Source organism: Phoca vitulina, unplaced genomic scaffold (genome assembly GCF_004348235.1).
Source record: "Phoca vitulina isolate PV1807 unplaced genomic scaffold, GSC_HSeal_1.0 scaffold73, whole genome shotgun sequence".
NCBI classification, from domain to species: domain Eukaryota; kingdom Metazoa; phylum Chordata; class Mammalia; order Carnivora; family Phocidae; genus Phoca; species Phoca vitulina.
The window spans coordinates 1,814,404-1,833,176 of NW_022589776.1; the positions used below are offsets into that span (position 1 = coordinate 1,814,404).

General features: G+C 36.9%; 1 protein-coding gene across 1 annotated transcript; it reads right to left on the reverse strand.

Annotated features, from left to right (window-relative positions):
* Nucleotides 1–4,488: 4,488 nt before the first annotated feature.
* CENPL (centromere protein L) lies at nt 4,489–18,772 on the reverse strand. The gene is made up of 6 exons (XM_032393471.1): nt 18,560–18,772; nt 18,341–18,432; nt 14,291–14,467; nt 11,675–11,926; nt 6,853–7,395; nt 4,489–4,572 (listed from the first exon to the last, which is right to left on the reverse strand). Exons 3-6 carry the CDS (start codon nt 14,462–14,464, stop codon nt 4,501–4,503), a joined length of 1,041 nt encoding a protein of 346 aa, XP_032249362.1. The 5' UTR covers nt 14,465–14,467; nt 18,341–18,432; nt 18,560–18,772; the 3' UTR covers nt 4,489–4,500.
* Between the last annotated feature and the right edge of the window lies 1 nt (nt 18,773).

Genomic DNA, 18,773 nt, shown 5'->3' on the forward strand with positions numbered 1-18,773 from the left:
GCCATTGTGGTGGAAATTCTAGCCAAGGCAAGTTGGCAAGAAAAAGAAATAAAAGGCATCCAGGTTGAAATTAAGTAAAACTCTTTATTCACAAGTGACATTAGTCTTGCATACAGAAAATCCTAAGGAATTCACTGAAAAAAATTACTAGAATAAACAAGTTCAGCAAGATCACAGGATATAAGAGCAATATATATACTCACAACAAACAATCCAAAAATGAAATTAAGAAAGCAATTCCAAATGTATAAAAGTGCAAGCATCTTTTTAAGAGGTCTATCCTTCAAAAACAGAAAACACATAAAATTACTCTACTGTCATTATCTAGTATGGATGGACGTGTAGCTCTACTTTGAAACTCCCTAGCTACTTACCTTTCCAAAATAAAGTAATTTTCACTTATTTTGCAAAAAGTTTTTTTCCATTCTCAATAGCATGAAATAAATACTTAGGAATAAATTTAGCAAAAGAAGTGCAATACTTGTATGCTGAAAACTATAAAACACTGTTGAAGGAAATTTTGAAATAAATAGAAAGATACCCCATGCTCGTAGATTAGATATTAGACTTAATATCATTATGATGGCAGTACTCCCCAAATTGATCTATAGATTGAACACAACCACTATCAAAATCCCAGCTAACTTTTTTTCAAAATTGACCAGCTGATCCTAAAATTCTTTGGAAATGCAAAAGACCCAGAATAACCAAAACAATCTTAGAAAAAAGAAGGAAAAGCTGGAAGACTCACACTTCCTGATTTCAAAGTGCACTACAAAGCTACAGTAACCAAGACAGTGTGGTACTGACATCAATGAAATAGAACAGGGTCCAGAAATAAACATCTACGGCCAAATGATTTTTAAGAAAGGTGACAGAGGCAACATGGGAAAATAGTCTTTTTAAAAATGAATGACATGAATGAATGAATATGCAAAATGATGAGTTTGGATGCTTACCTCACCCCATACATAAAATCTCAAGATGGATTACAGACCTCAATTTAAAGCTAAAATTATAAGATCCTTAGAAAAACACAGGAGTAGCCCTTTGAGACCTCAGATTAAGCAATAAGATTTCTTAGACACAACACCAAAGGCGTAAGAAATAAAATAATTGATAAGCTAGACTTCATCAAAATTAAAAACTTTTACATTTTGAAAATAAATGAGTTCACCCTAGTATTTCCAATTCAAATTTAACATTACAGAGTTTCTACTTAGCTTACTTTATTTTGTAATTGCGTATCTTGATGCATAACATTGTTACATGTTTTATACTCAGTTGGTACATGTTGTACTCAGTTATCTTGAGTACAACTTAAATTCCTTTGCTGCTCTTTTCCTAAGATATAGCTGACAACATACAGTCAAAATACTAGGATTTAAAGATACTAAAAATAACTCTTTGTGTCATTATGGCATGAACTTAATATAGTTAGGTTTATTTTCAATTTTTAAGGATTGCTTTTTCTTTTTGATCCAATTTTGTTTTGTAATTATATAAAACACTTACATGGTTCCAAACTATAAACAAGGAACATTCAAATAAGTTTTAACTTTCATTCCTGTCCCCTTTACCCAGTTCCTTCCTTCCCCCTAATTAGTAACCACTTTCATTAGTTTTTGGTTTATCCTTCCATTGTTTTTTGGAAACATAAAGGAAATACACACACAAACTCATATTTCACCCATTCCTTCCGTAAAAGATAGCATACTATATATACACTGTCTACATGATGCTCTTTCAACAATGCCATCTTAGAGATCAAGATCACTCCATGGCAGTATTAGATATCTTCCTCAAACCTTTTTATAGTCACATAGTAGTAATTCACTGTGCAGCTACACCATAAACAATCCCCCTTTGATATGCATTTGGATTTTTTTCAGTCTTGCTATTACAAATACTATTGCTATACTAATACTAATACTAATACTATAGATACCCTTGTACACGCTTCATTTATATTTTGCCAGTGAGTTTTGGGGGTAGAATGCTAGAAGTGGGATTGCTGGTCAAAGGATAAATCCCACATAATTTTGCTAGATATTGCTGATTTCTCCATAGAGATTGTACCATTTCCAATAATCTTTTAACTGTTTTTCCTTTCACTCTTGTCCACCTATATAACTCATTCTCCCTCATATCTTATAAAACATAGATTAGGTAATATTACTCTCCTGCTTAAAACTTCAGCGGCTTCCCATTGCAGTTAGAATAAAATCCAATCTCTTCACAGTATCTACAAAAACTTAGATGATGTAGATCCTGCCTCTTTCTATCAGGATTAGGTTTGGCTATGAGCAAGAGACCCAAAATAGCAACAGCTTGTACAAGATAAAAGTTTACTTCTCTGGGGCGCCTGGGTGGCTCAGTCGGTTAAGCACCGACCCTTGATTTCGGCTCAGGTCATAATCTCAGGGTTGTGAGATCGAGCCCCGTGTCGGGCTCCACGTTGGAGGTGGAGACTGCTTAAGACTCTCTCTCTCCCCCCTCTCTGCCCCTACAACCCTCTCTCTCTTAAAAAAAAAAAAAGTTCTCTGACATGTAAGTCTAGAGGAAGACCACCCAAGGGTGGCAATGGGGTTCAGCTTTAAGAAGTCCTTGAGGCACAAACTCCTTTCAGACCATGCTCTACCAGCCCTATGACCTGACCTGCATCCCCATGACCACAAAGAATGGCTAGAATTCCAGTCATTATATGTGTTCCAAAGAGAAAAGATGGAAGAAGAATAAGAAAAAGGCAAAGGGTACATGCCCACTGTTCTTTAAGGAAGATTCCTGGAAGCTCTACATGATCCTTCCATTTATAGGCCATGAGTCAGAACTTAGTCATATGACTATACCTAGGTATAGTTTACACCTGAGAAAGGCCAGAAAAGGTCATCTTTATTCTGGACAGCCACATGCCCAGTCAAAAATTGGGAGACATAACCAATGGAATAAGTCTCTGCTGCACAATCTCTTCACTTTGATCTACTACTACTCCACCCTTACTCACTATGCTCCAGCCACACAGACTTTCTTCATTCCTCAAATAAGCCAAGTTCTTAGCTATCTCAAGTCCTGTGCTCTTGCCATTTTTACCTGCCTAGCAAACCCCTCCACACACCTTCACATAGCTGGTTCCCTCTCACCACTCAGGACTCAGCTCAAATGTCACTTCCTCAGAGAGACCTTCTTTGACAACTGTATAAAAAGTCACCCCTTTCCATAATGTACTGCCTTATTTTCTTTATAACATTTATCTCAACTGAAATTATCTTTTACCTTCCTCCACTAGAATATAATTTCCACGTGACAGGGATCTTTTTTGTCTTCATTGCTATACCCCTGTTGCCCAATACAATTCCAAGTATACTGTAGGAGCTTAATATTAGTTAAATGAATGACTGTCTGACTCCAAAGCCCATGCTTTTTCCACTATCTCTGCTATTCATGGTATATGTGAAATAATACCCCATGCCAGAAATTAACCTTTGTTTTTAGAATGACAGCCTATTAAAATTATTTCCTTTCAAACAAATTTTTAAAAACATCATTTATAAAGTAAAACAAAATCTTCCTGTGCTCAATAAATTAAAAGAAGAGATTTAGAGATTTAGATACAGCATCTTGGGCAAGTCTCCTAAGTTGCTTGATCTCATAGTTTGCATCTATAAAATGGAAGAGTTGGTTAAAATGCATTCACTTAATCTGCAGATATTTACTAAGCACTGTGCTAAAGCAAAATTAGGGACATGAAAGTTAAATAATTTCTGCCCTCAAAAGAAGCTCACAGTTGCCTTTGATTCCATATAATTGTTGGCTTGTAACATTTGTGCTAGAGAAAAAGCCTACGATTTCTCATTTCTGAGACATTAATTAAAGATCTGTCACCAAGACACTAATAAAAACACTGCTTCATTTTAAAAGTATTTAATTCAACATTGCAATAAGAATTGAACAGTATTAAAAACAGAAGCATATTAGTGGCTTAAAAAAGTGTATATTAATATAATCTCTAGTTTCCTTTGGAGGAGATTTTAATTGTCAACTCTCTACAGTGAAATGATACTAGGAAAATGTCTTTAGAAGACAGAAATTCTCTCTGGACCCAACTCTAAAATGCTTAAAAGGAATTGAAGGTTTTAAAGATCCAAATCAGAAATAATATTAGAGATACCTCATTTGAATCCTAAAAATTTAATGTAATAAACATTACATATTTTTTAGAAAGATGGTCCAAGAAAATAACAACTCAGCATTTTCTAGAATCTGGCATCCCAGATCATCATGACTATTATCGAGCACCTGGCTGTGATTCATTTACTACCACCTTCTTTGTTCTTCTAGATCCTTCTTGAATTCCATCTGGGCAATTCCAAAGGCACTGAGAGGAAAACAGATGCAGAGATAGATGCATATTTCTCCTGCAGGCCCTCTCAGCATAGCAATTAGGCAAATAATCAGTGAGAAAAAAGTATATAATCCATCATGTATCGTCCCCACAAGACTTCAATCAATTTGAAAAATTGCCAGTTCTGTCAAATATGCCAAGACTCCAATAAGGTATTTATGACACAGAATCTGAAAAAACAAAAAAAACCAGACATTTAAAATTAGAATTCTGATAACAAAGCAGTTTAATATTTGATAAATATTCCAGGCTTATTTTAAATTCCGTATCTGCAAGCTAAGATGAACCCAAACCACTGCTGCTCTAAGTCAAATAAATTTTATTCTATTCAATGAAGACTACTACCTTTAATAAGTATACAACTATTAGTCAATGGTGCGTAGAAATAACTAAAGTTCTTATTTATCTTGATTTCCATGGATGGGCTATCTGCATAAGGAGTAAGGAGAGCAACAGGTATCCCTGAACCCCCTGGATTTATATGCAGATTGAGTATCTACATTTTCTAGAAAGATGTTCCATAGCTTCCTTCTTCTCAAAGGGATATATGATTCCAAAAGTATCTTGTAGAAACTAAGCAGATGGCAGAAACCTGGTTAATACACTAATTTCAAACTTTTGAGAGGCAGTACACTGTTGCAATTAAAAGCATAAGCTTTTGAGTCGGATGACTGGTTTCAAATTCAAACTCCACTTATTAGCTATGTGATCTCAGGGAACCTACTTATCCCCTGTGCTAGTTTCGTCTTTACAAGCTATGTCAACAGATTGTTGTGAAAAACTAAATAAGACAGTATACATAAAATGCTTAATAATGCCTGGCACGGCTAGTGCTTAATAAATGTTCACTATCAAAAAAAATTAAAAAATGTTAGCTATCATCATGGCATTATGTGAAGGTAGGAGCCAGTTACTGTCTTACATCATTAAGCGAGGCTCTTAGTGGGGTGCCTGGGTACCTCAGTAGGGTAGGCGTCTGACTTGATTTTGGCTCAAGTCATGATCTCAGGGTCATGGGATCAAGCCCGGTGTTGAGCCCTGTATCAGGCTCCACTCAGCATGGAGTCTGCTTATCCCTCTCCCTCTGCTCTCCCCTCCCACTTGCTTGTTCTATCTCTAAAATAAATAAATAAAATCTTAAAAAGAAAAAGAGGCTCTTACATGTATAATAGACCAAATAAAATCAATTTGTTAAAGAACCACCTTTATATTCATAAGAACACATTATACATAACAGTTTTTAAATGTAGTTTACTAATGGAATGTGGGTATATGAAAATAAAAATCTTAAAATATACAAGGACTTCATGAACACTGAATTCTGAGGTGCTAAAATGGAATTTTTTTCCTTTATAATATCAAAGTAACAAGGTATAGTATAATCTTTCAAATGTTTTACTGCAAACCAAAGAAATAAATTTAACATCATGACCCAGTACAAGTAAATGTATACCCTTACCACATGTGATACACTCATTTATATATTTTCTATTATATTTCTCTCTTGTTTTTTTAAAGCTGGTCTCTTCCCATCAAAATTATTTTCCAACTTACTATTGCATTATGACCTTCAGTTTGAAAAACATTAATACAGTACTTATAGAGTATGAGCTTTTTGGAACCTAAGAGATAAACATTCAAATACTGACTCCTCCTCTGACTAAGCTATCTTGCAGGTATCACTTTCACCTATCTTATTTTAAAAATAAAATGTGGATAAAAACACCTATTTTAAAAATAGGTGTTATTTCTAAAAATAAACTCAATAAATTAAAAATAAAATTTTATTATTTTAAAAATAAATGTTTCCTTATTTTAAAACTAAAATGTGGATAAAAACACCTACTACAGGGTTGCTCTAAAGATTAAAATTAAGGTGTATTAAACTCCTAGCACAGTGACAAGACCAATATTCACTGTTTACTGTGGCTATATTTTAATACATTTTAAATATATTAATATATTTTATTATATTTAGGTGCCTACTCTCAGTTTATTTCTGATACTTCCTCTAGCAAGTACTTCATAGAGAGTAAAACAATGCCAATTATCTCTTTCCCAGTAGGGAGAGAAAAGCCTAAAATATAAAAATGACACCTTGTATTTCTGGCTATAATTTTCTGATCTAACACACAAAATCCTCTGTTGCTCCAATAATCATTTCAAAGTTTGACAAAACAATTTTTAAAGTTTCAAAGTTACTACAGAATAATTCCTATTATTACCAAAGTCTATAGCACACAGCATACAGTGTCCTCCCATTATAAAGCTGTATCTAGAGGCTGAAGACTTTTTAGTAAATCATTTATAAAGCATAAAATAAAATATCTCTACTGTCTTGAATTAGCATTCAAATGTGTTTCTTCAATGTAGAAAATCCAATTACCACACATTTTGAAAGCTATGTAACAATAAGGAAAAATTACTTAACTAGATTTGTTCAGACTAACCTTTATTTTTCCATCAGTATGTGCTGAAGCTACAGACGTGGAAACACGGACCAATCTTGTGGCTGATAAGTGAATTTTGAAATGCCTATGGAAATGTGAATAAAGGCAGTCCATAAATAAGTCAACTTCCTCCTGAGTAACTTCCCCAGGTGTTTTGTGGACACTGTCCCACAACGCTTTGGCATCCTCTGGATGTATGGCATAAGAAATGTCCAGACTTTGAGGGCTACAGGGTACAGACCAAAGAAATTCGGTAGCAGCCATATACTGGTCCATTTTGCATGCAGTCCACATAGCAGCCATCCAGGAAAGATTAAATGCATTGATTGCTAAGGGACTGAAATAACAATCAAAAGTTTTCTGAAACCAGGTTCCTACTATGGCTGTATTCGTCTCTGCTCCATTTGCAAGGAATAAGGGTACACAGGTGAAATCTTCTGAAACAGTCTCCAGAAGACTGTCTCCAAATATACAGCAGAACCAACCAGTCCACAACACTTTATGTTCTCTGTTCTCAGATGGCAATTGAGATTTTGACAGAATCTACAAAGAAAAAAAAGGTTAAGTTCAAAAGTACATTTACTCCTAAATTACATCTTCTCAAAATTAGTACATTTAAAAATAAGAAGATATGTTGTACTACTTGCCAAAAAACACAAAGGGAATAATCTCCCTAATCACTATTAGGATATATCAAGTTAATTGACCTACCTCTTAATACTCTTATTAGGATATGGTATATGGCAAGATCTTGGTGCAGCCAAAATGCAAAATAAGGAATGCCGATATGGTGTAATCAAGTACACTATCCTAAGGGAAAAAAATCTCAAAATCTCAACTTCAGAAGGGACTGTAAAAAGTCACCAAATCCAAAGTGCTTGAATTTTTCCTAAGGCAGCTCTATCAACTTAAAAACGTTCTCTCATATGTTAGGCCCACAGTTTCCACCCGCAGGTCCTGTTTTCTTCCTTATGTGCATGTAGAACAAATCAAATCTAATTTCTCTTCTACCGGAAAAGCCCTTCAAATATTTGAAGACCCCTATCATATGTAATGTCAAGTTCAACATCTCCGTTTCTTCAACCATTCCTCCTATGCCATACACATTATCCTGGTCACTCTGAAATTCTTCTGCAGGGGAGTCATTCATAAGTGAATATAATTACTTCAAAAAGATCTGATTAAAGGGCTGTAACCGGGGTGCCTGGGTGGCTCAGTCGTTAAGCATCTGCCTTCGGCTCAGGTCATGATCCCACGGTCCTGGGATCGAGCCCCACATCGGGCTCCCTGCTCAGCGGGAAGCCTGCTTCTCCCTCTTCCACTCCCCCTGCTTGTGTTCCTGCTCTCGCTATCTCTCTCTCTCTGTCAAATAAATAAATAAAGTCTTTAAAAATAAATAAATAAAAAATAAAGGACTGTGACCATCTTTAACCTAGATTATACAACGATTAATATAATCTTAGATTGCAGTAGTTTTCTAATTTTTAGTTGACAGCTTTACATAAATTATCCCTATTCGTTTTTGCTATTAATAGGTAAATCTCTGGGCACCTGGGTGGCTCAGTCAGTTAAGCAGCCAACTCTTGATTTGGGCTCAGGTCATGATCTCAGGGTCCTGAGAATGAGCCCCACGTCAGGCTCCATGCTTAGCAGGGAGTCTGCTTGAGATTCCCTCCCTCTCCCTCTCCCCCTCCCCCTGCTTGTGTGCTCTCTAAAGTAAATAAATAAATCTTTAAAAAAAAGAAAAGGTAAACCTCCCCTAATATACAGAGGCAGTATATTTATTCCTATTAAAATTTTAATCTCTTTCAATTTGACCCATTGCGCCAATCCATTCAGATTTTTCAGAATCTTGATTATGTTTTTCAGCAGACTGACTAACATCTCAAACTTCAAATCTATAAAGTACATGACAAACATACCTTCCAGATATTCATAGTTTTAAAGTTTGACCAGGATAAAGTGAAGATCACAGCCCAGTATCATATCTCTTTAGAGATAATCATTTTAACAGTTACTTTTTGCATATTTCTCCTCCTTGTTCAAGAGATTGTAAGAGACTCAAAAGCCTTTAAGCCCAGATAGGTCTATCACACTTTCATAACCTAAAAGTTCTGTAACTCTTGGATTTAACTTGGACACTATTAGGACACTCTACTAAGAGTTCAAGAAGTCATTTCTATTCCTCACAAGAACGTTTGCCTGTTGACATGCAAATCACATCCCTTCTCTGGGCATCAACTGCTTCATTTGACAAAGACTGCTGTCTACCCAGTACCTATTTTTGCTTCCACGATAAAACTGCTTTTAATGAGGTGGCAAAGTACCCACTAAAACAGAAAAATTTCCTAGTCTGCCTTCCGACTGGGATGTAAAGAGAAGTTGTTGGGTCTTAGCAGTCTCATTAAAGATTCATTTGGTTCACCTTCCTACTTCCTGCCTGGAACTTGCAGAGAATATTTAGAGCTTCAGGAGCCACCTTAGACTTAAGATGCAACCTTAAGGATAGAAACCATGCACCAAGGATGAGAGAGAAGATGGAAGAAGATGGAGAAGATGGAAGGAGCCTAGATTATTAATTCATAAAGCATATACCAGCCTTAAATACCTTACCTCCAAACACTTTTTGGTAAGACAAATAAGCCTCTATCTATTAAACCTCAAGACAGACATTTAATTCACGGTTATTTGGTCTTTCTGTTTTATGTAGCTAAACCTAATCCTAGGAATCTTGAAGATCCTTGACAATATCATGATCTATACCAGGGGTTAGCAAATTCTTTCTGTAAAAGTCAGACAGTAAATATTTTAGGCTTTGCAAGCCACATGGTCTCTGTAGCAAATACTCAAACATGCTGTTGTAGCACAAAAGCAGCGATAGACAATATGTAAACAAATGAAAGGAGCACTGCTCCAGTAAAACCTGATTTCCAAAAACAGCAACAAAAACAAGCAGCAGGTCAGATTTGGCCTGCAGGCCATAGTTGGCGTATTTCACAATTTATAATGACTAAGATGAGTTCACTCAGAAGAAACAGAAGTAGCAGGCATGAATAATAAATCCAGTTTCTTAATCCAAAAATAGTCATATTACTTTTAAATACTACACATAGGAAGGAATGTTACATTTCTAAGAGTAACCTGGCATGATATATCACAATATATGATGATAGATTATATATGTGTGTGTGTATATATATGTGTTTGGTTTTTTTTTGCTAAAATTCCACTTCTAGGAATTTAGTCCATAGAATTAGACAGATATACTTACAAAAATGTAATATTCTTGGGTTTCTTTTGTTTTTTTTAAAGATTTTATTTATTCATTTGAGACACAGAGATACAGAGAGAGAGAGAGACAGAGCATGAGCAGGGAGAGAGGCAGAGGGAGAGCGAGAAGCAGGTTCCCCACTGAGCCAGGAGCCCGATGTGGGGCGCAATCCCAGGACCCTGGGATCATGACCCGAGCCGAAGGCAGACGCTTAACCATCTGAGCCACCCAGGAGCCCCCAAAAATGTAATATTCTTAAGGACATGAGTAATTATCTACAACACTATTATTAATTTTTTTAAAAAGTCCATATGCAAAAGTATGGGCAATAAAATCCCAATTTTAGTAGATCCAGATAGCCAGACAGATGTATCTATGTTCATGAGAGATATTGATCTATAGTTTTAATAATCTTTGTCTAGTTTTAGTATTGGGTAATGCTAGCCTCACAGAATGTATAAGGAAGTATTCCCTCTGGTTCTATACTCTGAAGAGACTGCAGAAAACTGAAATAATTTCTTCCTTAAATGTTTGGCAGAATTCACCAGTGAACCCATCTGGGCCTGATGCTTTCTATTTTGGAAAGTACTGACTCAATTTCTTTAATAAATAGAGGTTTACTCAGATTGTCTATTGCCAAATAGATGTAGACCAAAATGTTAAACTGTAGTTTTCAATTTTCTTTGTATTTTTAAGTATTTTCTAAGTTTTCTAAAGTAAACATGACTATAATGTAACTGGAAAAAAAAACTTTTTAAGTTAGCCATATCTAATTACTATAATTTGGTCAAACAAGACATAAAATAGGTTATAAATCACAAGGTTAAAATTTTTTTTAAATGGTAAGAAAATACCACAATTTTTTTTCTTTTTTTTTTTCTTTTTTTAAAATTTTATTATGTTATGTTAGTCACCATACAATACATCATTAGTTTTTGATGTGGTGATCCACGATCCATTGTTTTCATATAACACCCAGTGCTCCATGCAGTACATACCCTCCTTAATACCCATCACCGGGCTAACCAATCCCCCCTCCCCCCTCCCCTCTAAAACCCTGTTTGTTTCTCAGAGTCCATAGTCTCTCATGGTTCATCTCTCCCTCCAATTCCACCCCTCTCATTTTTCCCTTCCTTCTCATAGTGTCCTCCATGCTATTCCTTATGTTCCACAAATAAGTGAAACCATACGATAATTGACTTTCTCTGCTTGACTTATTTCACTTAGCATAATCTCCTCCAGTCCCATCCATGTTGATGTAAAAGCTGGGTATTCATCCTTTCTGATGGCTGAGTAATATTCCATTGTATATATGGACCACATCTTCTTTATCCATTCGTCTGTTGAAGGGCATCTTGGCTCTTTCCACAGTTTGGCTATTGCAGGCGTTGCTGCTATGAACATTGGGGTGCATATGGCCCTTCTTTTCACTACATCTGTGTCTTTGGGGTAAATACCCAGAAGTGCAATTGCTGAAAATACCACAATTTTTAAACCAAGACAGTGCCAATTCTTTTCCCCCAGGAAGCAAGGATTGCTTATATAACATACCTGAACAAGAAACGCTTCAGAGTCTCTTTGTGTTCCTTTCATTCCTAGGAGAGTGGAGAAAGTCACTTTGATGTTGAAGTCTTCTCCTACTTCCACAGCAAGCCCTTTTTGCTTTTCAGCAGCAATAAATGCACTCAGAAGTCTAGAATACTCTTTGAGATTAGTATAGGAGAATTTATATAGGGGAGTTAGACTATATAAAGTCCATTGTTTATGCAGAAGGAATGCAACTTTTTGAGGATCATTATCTTCCTACAGGAAAAAAAAGTCAAGACAAGTTTAAATTCTCATTTACTAATATTTCCTAATTCTTAATCATAATATTTTAAATACTTAATACAAATCTATTACTGGGTACCTGATCTTTACACTCCAGCCAAAATAGAGTTTGCAGGACTCTGAAGATCCCTGAACAAGTCTTTTCATTTGCTGTACCTTCACTCTGGAATACTCTTCCCATATGTGTTCACATGGCATGTTCCTTTCCTTCACTCAGGTCTGTCCAAATGTCACTCAAGAGGCTACTCTATCTAATTTTGTCTCACTCCAATTTTGTCACTTTATATCTCTTTAACGTGCCTTTTTTTTCAAAGCATTTATTACTATATGACATTATACGTTTGTCTGATTTTTATTGTCTGTCTTCCTTACTAGAGTGTAAGTATGACAAGAACAGGGATTTTGTCTATTAGGTGCTATATCTCTAGCACCTAGAACGGCTGTTCAATAAATATTTATTGGATGAACATTTATGTTTGACTTTTAGAAATTTAAAATTATAGATTTAGAAAACAGTAACTACTCCTGGAGCATTTAATTTGATTAGTTTTAATTATGTAATTTTCTTAAACATTTGGTGGTAAATCCACTACTATGACACAATGTCAAATTCAGTAGATTAAATAAAAAGATACTTGGGAGCATTTCTGCCATGTTCTGTTAGAACCACAGGTACCATCAAAAACAAAAACACTTCCTTCATATTGGCCCTATGACATTACTGAGGGTCTTCACATACATCCCCATACAGGTTCCTACTTTCCTGCTGAATTGAATTTTTCTATAAAATCCATAGTTTTTGACATAGTCTTACAGCTCCAACTATCTTTTGGAACTTTGATTACAGTTGTCTACTTGATAAAACTATTTCTTCTGACTAGAGTGTTCATGGAAACTTTTATAAAACTTACATAAAAAGTTATAAACTTTTTTCTTGTTATGATCAAAAGGTACGGGAAAATTATTTGTTTCACAGAGATAAGGAAATGAATTGGACATTCCAATCTTTATATACAATTTCTGTTTTATGGTTAGGAACCATCACTTTCATTACCAGCACTAGTAATTTAAGAAACTTTTCAGAAAGAAGCAAAAATTTTCCCATATCTCAAGAGATATGAGGCACACAACATGGACAAGAAAACAAGACTATAGGGAGGATGTGGGTGACTGATCAGCCAGAATCCTTGCTATGTTTCTCAAGACCACACATCAAACCCACACTGACTAGGGTTTTATTTCATGGTCCAGTGAAATCACAAATTACTAATGTTACCTTCAGAGTTGTTTATGAATAATCAAAACAGAGAATGTTGCCAGCAGACAAACTGGTGACAATATAAACATCAAAATAATTTAGTAATGATTTAGAAAAATTTGAAAAACAAAAACTCATTAATAAATAAATAAATAAATAAATAGAGAGAGAGAGAGAGAGAGAGAGATAGAGGAGAAATGAGAAGGGTTTATAATAGAATGCCAAAGGCTGATTGGTAAATATGGAGCAAATGGAGTTGGAAAATCATTATATTGTGACCATCATGATAAATATAGAATCAGACAAATATAATCGATGGATGTTAAGTGTAAGGGGAAATTTTGATGAGGAACAGAATATTGACATTATCCTAAAGTGTTTCCCAAACTGTTTATTAGATGCAGAGAGGAATAAAACAGTAACCACTAGGCAACACCTTGACAGGATGATCAAAACTGACATCACCTCCGTGCTACCAGATGTTATTCCCCAAAAAGGAATGTGTTCCAGCCAATACATAACTTCAATCTAACCATGAGGAAACATCAGACAGATACAAAACAAAGAATATTCTATTTAAAAAGGAAAGGGGAGGGGTGCCTGGATGGCTCAGTCTTTGAGCGTCTGCCTTTGGCTCGGGTCATGATCCCAGGGTCCTGGGATCGAGCCCCGCATCGGGCTCCCTGCTCGGCGTGAAGCCTGCTTCTCCCTCTCCCACTCCCCCCTGCTTCTGTTCCCTCTCTCACTGTCTCTCTCCCTGTCAAATAATAAATAAATAAAAATCTTTTAAAAAAATAAAATAAAAAAGGAAAGGGGAGGAAATTACATTCTTCAAAACATCAATGTCATAAAAAACAAAGAAATACTGTGGAAATGCTCCAGATTAAAGGAAGTTAAAAGACATAACAGAGGTGGTACTGATAGTGTGAATAATTGTTTGTTTTTGCTATTTCTCATTTATTTTATTATCTGGGAGATTAAGAAGACACTAAAAATATTAAAAAGTAACAAAAGTCAAAATGTTTTGCTCACAGATTTTCTCAAGTATTGAGTAACACGAAGGAACACAAAAGGCATACCTGTAATTGTGAACACTGAGGAATTTTCCTTCGAGGTGGAGTTGGGATAAATGAAGTCAGCTTCCTGACTGATTCTAATCGTTTCTGCAAAGGGGTGGCACCTATAAAGTAATCTTTAAGCCTTGAGGATGCACTGTGCCTAGGAGTCGATTCTGATGTATCATAAGAATCCATGGTCTACATAAAAAGAAATAAAACCAGAATTCTGAACACTAAAAAGTTAATTCATGCTCATAGTTTCACTGATCCTTCTTCTCCTTGCTATAAAGGAATTCTTTCTTTCCCTTCCTCTCCCTGCTCCTCCCCTCACCCCCAGATTTGAGTTTTTAACCAAGTCCTGTATTTCTCATTGGCTATAGGCTATTTTTATGAATATCTTACCAATACCTCAAACTCAGAATATTCAAAACTAAATTCAACTCCTTCCCATCCTCCTCCAAAAGTTAGCTGGTCCATTTTCAAATTCCGGTCAATTTTCTATGTTAAATTCATTTAAAGTGGGAGAAAAGTATTCTCCCACTTTCATTCTTGAACATGTAGTCAATTAAGCACATTCTTTTAAGTTTTTCCTTCAACAGTCTCTGTCATCCATTCCCAAAGCTACTTCTTCCAGGTTCTTATTACAGTATCTAAGGGTAATCCATTCTTCAGCAGTGACACTTTATTAGTCGCCTGTGCAAAAAAACTTTACAGTGATGAGAAAAATTCTACTTTTCTGCTATTTAAGATCTTTCATAATTCAGCTTGCTCTTATCCTACTTCTCCTAGGCATAAACATATTCTTGTCTTCATGTTTTTGCCTATCAATCATGTTCCTTATCCACCTCCTTTAGGACCATGTTTGAATCTGATCTCTTTTCAAGTAGAAGGGTTTTGTTAATCTTTTTTCCCCAGAATATCTATGTTATACACTTCTGTCTGTATCAATAGCTCATTCCTGGAAGCAATGTGTATGGGGGCATGGCTGTGTGTGCACAGAATGAGATCTCAGGGGTAAGTATTTTTTAAAAGCCCAAAAATCCTCTCGATGAGTCTAACAAAATCTCTCAATATGTTTCATAAAATGTTTGGAGATTAATAATATACCAGCCCGCATAGCTCTCCTTGATCATCTAGTTTGTACCACTCATTTTAGCCCATATTCATATAGTTCCTTGTACAATTTTTTTTGGTGTGCATTTTTTCTCTTCCCAACAAGACTAAAATACTTTGAAATCATGCTTTATATTTCTCTTGTATAATTATCCTAATATAATGCTGAGTGTTTTTTAATTGTTAGCAAGTATTGCAGGGTTTTTTATTTGTTAGTTTTTGTAGTTTCAAGTTTTTCCTTAAATTCCAGTTAGTTAACATACAGTGTAATATTAGTTTCAGGAGTAGAATTTAGAGATTCATCACTTATATACAACTCCCAGTTGCTCATCACAACAAGTACCCTCCTTAATACCCATCACCCATTTAACCCATCCCCCCCTCCGCCCACCTCCCTTAACAAGTATCAGTTTAAATCAACAGAAGAGGGGCGCCTGAATGGCTCAGTCATTTAGCGTCTGCCTTCGGCTCAGGTCATGGTCCCAGGGTCCTAGGATCGAGCCCCACATCGGGCTCCCTGCTCAGTGGGAAGCCTGCTTCTCCTTCTCCCACTCCCCTTGCTTGTGTTCCCTCTCTCGCTGTGTCTCTCTCTGTCAAATAAATAAATGAAATCTTTAAAAAAAAAAAAAAGAACAGAAGAATTTCATAGAACTCTGAAATTATAACTTTCATTGAAAGGAATTATGATTTAAAAGTTATAATAATTACTCCCACGTATTGGCACAGCTACCCTTTGGTAACAGTTTTTCACAAATGAAAACTTGTAGGGGCGCCTGGGTGGCTCAGTCGGTTAAGAGTCTGCCTTCGGCTCAGGTCATGATCCCGGAGTGCCCGGATACAGCCCCACATAGGATAGAGCCCCACATCAGGCTCCCTGCTTCTCCCTCTCCCCCTCCCTCCCGCTTGTGTTTGCGTGCGTGCGTGCTCTCTCTCTCAAATAGAACCTTCTAAAAAAATGAAAACTTGTATTTATTACTATTTTTAAATTTTATTATGTCAAAGTAGGACACCCTCTGTATCTTGCACAAAACTTCACAGGTTAAATATGCATTTCTCAATGCTCAGATAATGCCCAGGCAAGATCATACACCACACAATTTAAATAACAGCTACTTTAAAGCATTCTACTTTTAAATGCATACTGAATTATCTCTTTAAAAGGGCACCTAGTTATCTCAGTCAGTTAAGAGTCTGACTCTTGATTTCGGCTCAGGTCATGATCTCAGGGTCGTGAGATTGAGCCCCGTGCACTGGGCATGGAGCCTGCTTGAGATTCTCTCTCCCTCTGCCCCTACATCCACCCTTCAGTGGCATGGTCTTTAAAAAAAAAAAAAAATGGGCGCCTGGGTGGCTCAGATGGTTAAGCGTCTGCCTTCGGCTCAGGTCATGATCCCAGGGTCCTGGGATCAAGTCCCACATTGGGCTCCCTCCTTGGCAGGGAGCCTGCTTCTTCCTCTCCCGCTCTCCCTGCTCGTGCTTTCTCTCTCTGTCAAATAAATAAATAAAAAATCTTAAAAAAAAAAAAAAAAGCAAAAAATAGCGGGGAGGGATTTTAATCAGTCCCATCTACACAGAATGTTTCTTTCAAATTTTTATTTGGATTAATTGCTAACATTTATTGAGTATTCATCAGGTGCCAGGTACTTGTCCAAGCCCCTAACAAATATTGTCTCATTTAATCCTCAACCCCCATGAGGTGGTTTATTATATTCCCAGTTGACAGATGAAAAGACAAAGAAGTTCAGTAATCTGCCAAAGTCATACAGGTAAAGAAGGCAAGAACCAGGATTTGAACCCAGACAGTATAATGCCAGAGTGGGTGCTCTTATCTCTTTTTTCACATTGCCTTTCAATAGAGATCAATTTCAAGGCAAAAGAAGCCCTGCTGAATTTGACTCCTTAAAAGAGAAATGCTATGAATTCCAAAAAATGATTTAAAAATCTGTGTAGATGAGAAAAGGACTATTAGCACGGAGACAGTTGGTTTTGAGAAAACCTTTCTCCTCAGTATTTAATATTATGGTAATGTGAAATATCCCAAACCACGCATGAAAGATTAGAAAATGACTCACATCTATTTTATTCTCTCACTCCGCACTCAATAAAGGGCAATTTTGCCCTGCCCAATAAGTAAGAGGTTAAAGATATATCTTGACTCATTATTTTAGTGTCCCATTCTTAACCCCTTTCCCCAGTCCATAAGGAGTGATCCATAGACGCCACTTCTATCTTGTCATTACCTTGCTGGAGATCCCCTAACAATTCCCACCCATCTTTCAGATGAAGTCAGAACTTCTCTGAGTTTCATGGCACTACATGATCTGATCTTATTTGATATTATCCAGGTTCATTTTCTACTTCAGGAGTTCTCGGCCCAAGATCTATGGACAAATGGCCTTTCCAAAATCCAACAACCCTCTAAGGTTGTATGCAAAATGCTGTATGCATGTGTATTTGGTGGTGGAGGGGGAGGAAGAAAGGTCCAGTAGACGATTTTTGAAAAGATTATGAACCACTGCCCTAGACTGATCATCACCCTACTACTCCCCTTCGTGCCTGTCATGTTTGCCTCTGCTCCCTGACTTTTTTATTCAGCCTTCAGCCAACTAAGGATGCTTCTCTCCTCCCACTGGCCTGACCAAATGCAACCCATCCTGGAGGTTTCACGTCCTCAGAAGCCGGCCGGTATCCACAGAGTATCACCAGCTCTTCTTGCACTTGCAGTTCATAACACACAGTTACAACTTAGTTGTTTTTCTTGTGGTAAATCCATGAAGGAACGGACCCTGACTTTTTACACCGCTACCAATACCTAAATCCCGCTACCAATGCTTGGCCGAGTGCCAAGCACGTAGCGTGCAGCCATCTAAACACAAAAGTGTTGTAGAGATAACGAGTATACAGCAGGGCAAAACATAAAGTTGACGGCCAGTCCTGGACAAAGATAAAGCTTCTTACCAATAAAATACCGTGATGACGCTGTCACCCATTCCGGCTTCAAGAGTCATTCTTCAATTCTGGTTCCAAAAGTAGGTAGAGACTAAAATCCCCTGAAGTTTAAAAAAAAAAAAAAAAAAAAGCCGCCAAAACGGCAGGTAAGAGAGAGTTTGGAGGAATCCTTGGCCCCTCCAAATTCCCTCTCGCTCCGCAATAACTGGGTTCACCAGGGACACAAACTCGCTTCCTCAGATGTCCGGAGACTTCACCCCAGGAGGGGCATTTCCGCTGACCCAGCCACCAGCTCTGCGACCCTCGCTTCTGCGGAGTCGGCCTCTGCCGGAGGAGGGGAAGGGCAAGGGACAATGGGTCCCAACTCTCCCCTCTCCACCTGAGCCCTTCAGAGGCCCAGGTAACTCAGAAATCCCGCCTTTGAGAAGCTGCAACCCAGCGC